A 5,000-nucleotide genomic window follows, 5' to 3' on the forward strand; every position below is an offset into this window, starting at 1 on the left:
TTTTGGGAACTGATGAACCACACAGAAAATAATGGCAGCTTTAATCTGCAGCTGTAATCTTTTAAACACGGACATTTTCAAGAACCTTTTTTGGTGTGTGTGTGGTTGGGGGAGTTGTATCCGGAACCACAGGTGATTTTCCATAAATAGGAACCTTTTTTTTGGAGCCCATGGACTATTTCAAGGACTCAGGGTACTAGGTAAGATTTGGAGAACATGGACTTTTGAAGGAATATGTGAATCCTTAGAAAGTCCATGGTTTTTGAAGAACTTTGTAGGTTCTAAAAAAAAGTCCCTGGTTCCTGAAATAGTTCTCTGTAAAGAGGAATTTGCAGACATTAAGTCCAAAATGCAGAAGTTCCTGATTCATGACACTATTAGCGCATCTTTATAACACACACACACACACACACACACACACACACACACACACACACACACACACACACACACACACACATATACACACATGTCCTGTGATTGCACCTAGTATAATGGGGACCTTTGGTGTGCGTGTGTGGGTGTGCGTGTGTGTGTCATGCTCTGGATGGCAGCCAAGGCTGTCCTGTCAATATTAAGATATATTTTATTCAACACATGCTCAATGTGTGTGTGTGTATAAGATCCTGTCCTTGTACAAACTCTGTGTGTGTGTGTGTGTGTGTGTGTGTGTGTGTGTGTGTGTGTGTGTGTGTGTGCTCTTCTACAGCAGGTATGTGAACAATGCCCTGGTCTGCACACTGTTATTTAGTATTCTTTATGTTCATAACTCAAGGTGACTTTGTGTATCACTGATGTGTGTGTGTGTGTGTGTGTGTGTGTGTGTGTGTGTGTGTGTGTGTGTGTGTGTGTGTGTGTGTGTGCTCTTCTACAGCAGGTATGTGAACAATGCCCTGGTCTGCACACTGTTATTTAGTATTCTTTATGTTCATAACTCAAGGTGACTTTGTGTATCACTGATGTGTGTGTGTGTGTGTGTGTGTGTGTGTGTGTGTGTGTGTGTGTGTGTGTAGGTAAGTCAGACTCTGCCACCCAAGTGGAACTACCGTCTTCAGCAACATTCAAATGAAGACCAACAGCAGTGAATCAAACCACAACTCCACAAAGGTCAAAGGTTGTGATGTGGGAAACACATACAAACACACACACACACACACACACACACACACACACACACACACACACACACACACACACACACACGCACACAATTTTATGCTGACATTTTCTAGTATTGATAAATACACGATTACACAATCTCTGTGTGTGTGTGTGTGTGTGTGTGTGTGTGTGTGTGTGTGTGTGTGTGTGTGTGTGTGTGAGAGAGAAAGATAACACTGCGTGTACAGGAAGTGGTTTGCCGAGAAATATTTGTTCTGCAAGAGGAAAGAAACGTGGTCAGTTCTCTGTAAACACACACACACGCACACACACACACACACGTGAAAAGTGAAACCCATCACGTTATACCGTATATTTTGAGCTAATATATGACCTATGACAACACTAGGGTTTACGATTAAACGTTAAAAAAACCTCCATACAGCATCACACAGCGTGCTAATTCGCTCGAATGCTAATAAAAAGTTCGCTAACATTCATCTGAGCTGATATTTCTTTGTGTTGCTAACACCGGCTGCTATCATTTGCCGTAGTGACTTTTGACTTCTTTTCATTTATTATTCAAGCTGCTAATACTCACACATGTCTGAGTGGCCAAAAAAACTGGAACACCGGATTTTTCCAGCCAAATGTGGATCTTTTTTTTTTTTTTTTATTGTTGAAGGCAAACAATATCATGTATAAAACTTTCCGGCACAACAAAATTGTGTAGACACCTGCTAAAGCTATGTCCTTATTAAACAGCTACAAATTCTATTCAGTTTTATTTATAGAGCGTTTTTTTAACAATGAATGTTGCCCCAAAACTGCTTTACAGAGATACAGATGTTATAAAGTATTTAATTTATTGAATTTCAAATGATATACATTTGCATATATATTTTTTTATCAAATATATATGAATATATAAAATATAAAATATATATAAAAATATATATGCAAATGTCATATGTACATTTTCATATAAATCATTTAATGTGAATTATATGCAAATTTACTATTCTATGACATTTGCATATGTATTTTTTTTTTTTTATAAAAAAATACGGAAGACAAATTATAACAAGTGCAATGTGTATCTTACAGTAGGTCCGCAAAAATACGCAAAGATGCATAGCGTGCAAGTGAGGTGTGTACACAGTGCACACGTCAACAGTGACCAGCTACATCAGCAAGTGCGTTGATGATGTGACCATCTCCAAGACCATCACTACACGCTCAATATATGCTTCAAGAGGCTCGTCATAAGGCACATCAAGACCCAGATAACACCCTCTCTGGACCTCATCCAGTTCGCGTATCATCCAAACCGATCCACGGATGATGCAATCTCCACAATCCTTCATCCTCACCCACCTAGACAACAAGGACTCATATGTACGAATGCTGTTCATAGACTTCAGCTCAGCATTCAACACGATCATCCCTCAGCACCTGGTTGAGAAGCTAAACCTACTGGGCCTAAACACCTCCCTCTGTAACTGGATCCTGGACTTCCTGACTGGGAGACCTCAGTCAGTCTGGATCAGGAACAGCATCTCCAGCACCACCAAACTGAGTACTGAGGCACCTCAGGGCTGTGTGCTCAGTCCACTGCTGTTCACTCTGCTGACTTCTGAATGTGCAGCAATGCACAGCTCGAATCACATCATTAAGTTTGCCGATGACGCGACCGTGGGTCTAATCAGCAAGAACGACGAGTCAGCATACAGAGAGGAGGTGCAACGGTTAACAGCCTGGTGTGGCGCGAACAACCTGTCTCTGAACATCGACAAAACGAAAGAGATGGTTGTTGACTTCAGGAGGCCACAGAGCGACCATTCTCCACTGATCATCGATGTATCCTCCGTGGAGATCATCAAGAGCACCAAATTCTTCTGTGTTCATCTGGCGGATAACCTCACCTGGTCACTCAACACCAGCTGCATCACCAAGAAAGCCCAGCAGCATCTCTACTTCCTGAGAAGGCTGAGGAAAGCCCATCTTCCTACCCCCCTTCCTGACCACGTTCTACAGAGGGTCCATTGAGAGCATCTTGAGCAGCTGCATCACTGCCTGGTTTGGGGACTGCATCGTCTCGGCTCGCAGGACCCAACAGAGGATAGTGAGGACAGCTGAGAAGATCATTGGAGTCTCTCTCTGCTCTATCATGGACATTTACACACCACGCTGCATCCGCAAAGCCGACTGCATTGTAGACAACTACACACACCCGTCACACACACTTTTCACCCTCCTGCCATCAGGGAAGCGGTTCCGAAGCATTCGGGCCGCCACATCCAGAGTGTGTAACAATTTCTTCCCTCAAGCCATCAGGCTTCTCAAAACAGAACAGTGTGCAATATGCAACAGGTTTACTGGTGGCGCTATTTTGTATTTTGTGTTTTAATATGACAAAAAAAGGTTCTTGACTTGACTTGACACACACACACACACACACACACACACACACACACACACACACACACACACACACAGCATGCAGGTGAACTCACTGGCTGGTGAGGGTGTGCTGTATCCGCTCACGGTCATGGTAGGTATGGACGGGGGAGAGAGGCCTCCGATTACATGAGGGAGGAAGTAGGAGAAGTGCGCCACGGGAAAACCCTTCCCCGACATGGCCGCCTCCGAACGTGCGTACCCCGCAAAATCCAAAACGGCCCCTTGTTGCGATGAGTCACGGGGATTCCTCCCCCATTCAAAGTGCGGGCATCAGCGTGTGTGTTGTATCCAGATCCTTGTGTTTATTTCTGGTTCGAGGTTTTTGAAGGACAAGCGTTTTTGCGCTTAAAAAGGGATCAAGGGATGGAAGGATGGATGGATGGAGAGATGACGGGATGGAGGGGTGAGCCGTCGTCAAACTACGTTCGGGCCGTCCAGCCGGCGAAGGAGAACGCAGACGAGAAGTCAGGAAGAAATCCGATGTTCTGAGAAGCTTCTAGAAGGTTCCCTTCTGTAATTTGAAAGGAAGCGAGCAGCCATTAGGTTTACGTCCTGTTTTCCCTAAAAAGAGAGAGAGAGAAATTAAACATTAACCTAGTAAAATGAGTGTGTGTGTGTGTGTGTCTTTAAAATGCAATTAACAGTCATGTTGGCACTGAGAAACAAGACGCATCCTCTTCATCCTAATTAGTGCACAGGAATGATCTCACTCACACACACACACACACACACACACACACACACACACACACACACTATGTCTACAAGATAAAATGGAGATTTATAACGACAGCATTAAGTGCACATTATTTATGCCTGAAACATAGAATAATGTTCAAGGAAAAACTGTATGTACACACACACACACACACACACGCACACTCGCGACCAGAAGTTGAACCTGAATGACCCAACATGTCTGATGTCATTCTGATTGACCGTAACCTTGCACAAGAGTGGCATATCTCTCTCTCTCTCTCTCTCTCTCTCTCACACACACACACACACACACACACACACACACACACACACACACATATATATACAAAAACATGGACACACCCAGTGTAAAGAATGTTGAAACCGTTTCTGACATCTTTTTTGGATGCTACCAGAAAACTGCTAAGCACACACACACACACACACACACACACACACACACACACACACACACACAGATGCACATATGAACGCACACACATGCACACACAGTGGGGGGCACAAATGCATATATACATACACACACAAGGACACATACAAGAACACACACACGCACATGCACATATACACACAGACACATATATACAACAACCAAATGCATGCACATGAACACAGCCACGCACACACACACACACACACACACACACACACACACACACGGACATGCACAAGAACCTACACAGACATACAAATGCACATATGCACACACAAACACA

General features: G+C 43.7%; 1 protein-coding gene across 2 annotated transcripts in view; it reads right to left on the bottom strand.

Moving 5' to 3' along the window:
* The window catches only part of raraa (retinoic acid receptor, alpha a), an 85,740-nt gene that overhangs the window by 38,729 nt on the left and 42,011 nt on the right, over positions 1-5,000 (bottom strand). For both annotated transcript variants that reach the window (XM_083557143.1, XM_083557144.1), the window contains exon 3: positions 3,618-4,125. In XM_083557143.1, coding sequence (XP_083413269.1) covers positions 3,618-3,741 — 124 coding nt within the window. In that variant the 5' untranslated portion in view covers positions 3,742-4,125. The remainder of the gene's footprint in view (positions 1-3,617; positions 4,126-5,000) is intronic.

Source organism: Silurus aristotelis, assembly GCF_946808225.1.
Source record: "Silurus aristotelis genome assembly, chromosome: 12".
In the NCBI taxonomy this organism is placed as follows: domain Eukaryota; kingdom Metazoa; phylum Chordata; class Actinopteri; order Siluriformes; family Siluridae; genus Silurus; species Silurus aristotelis.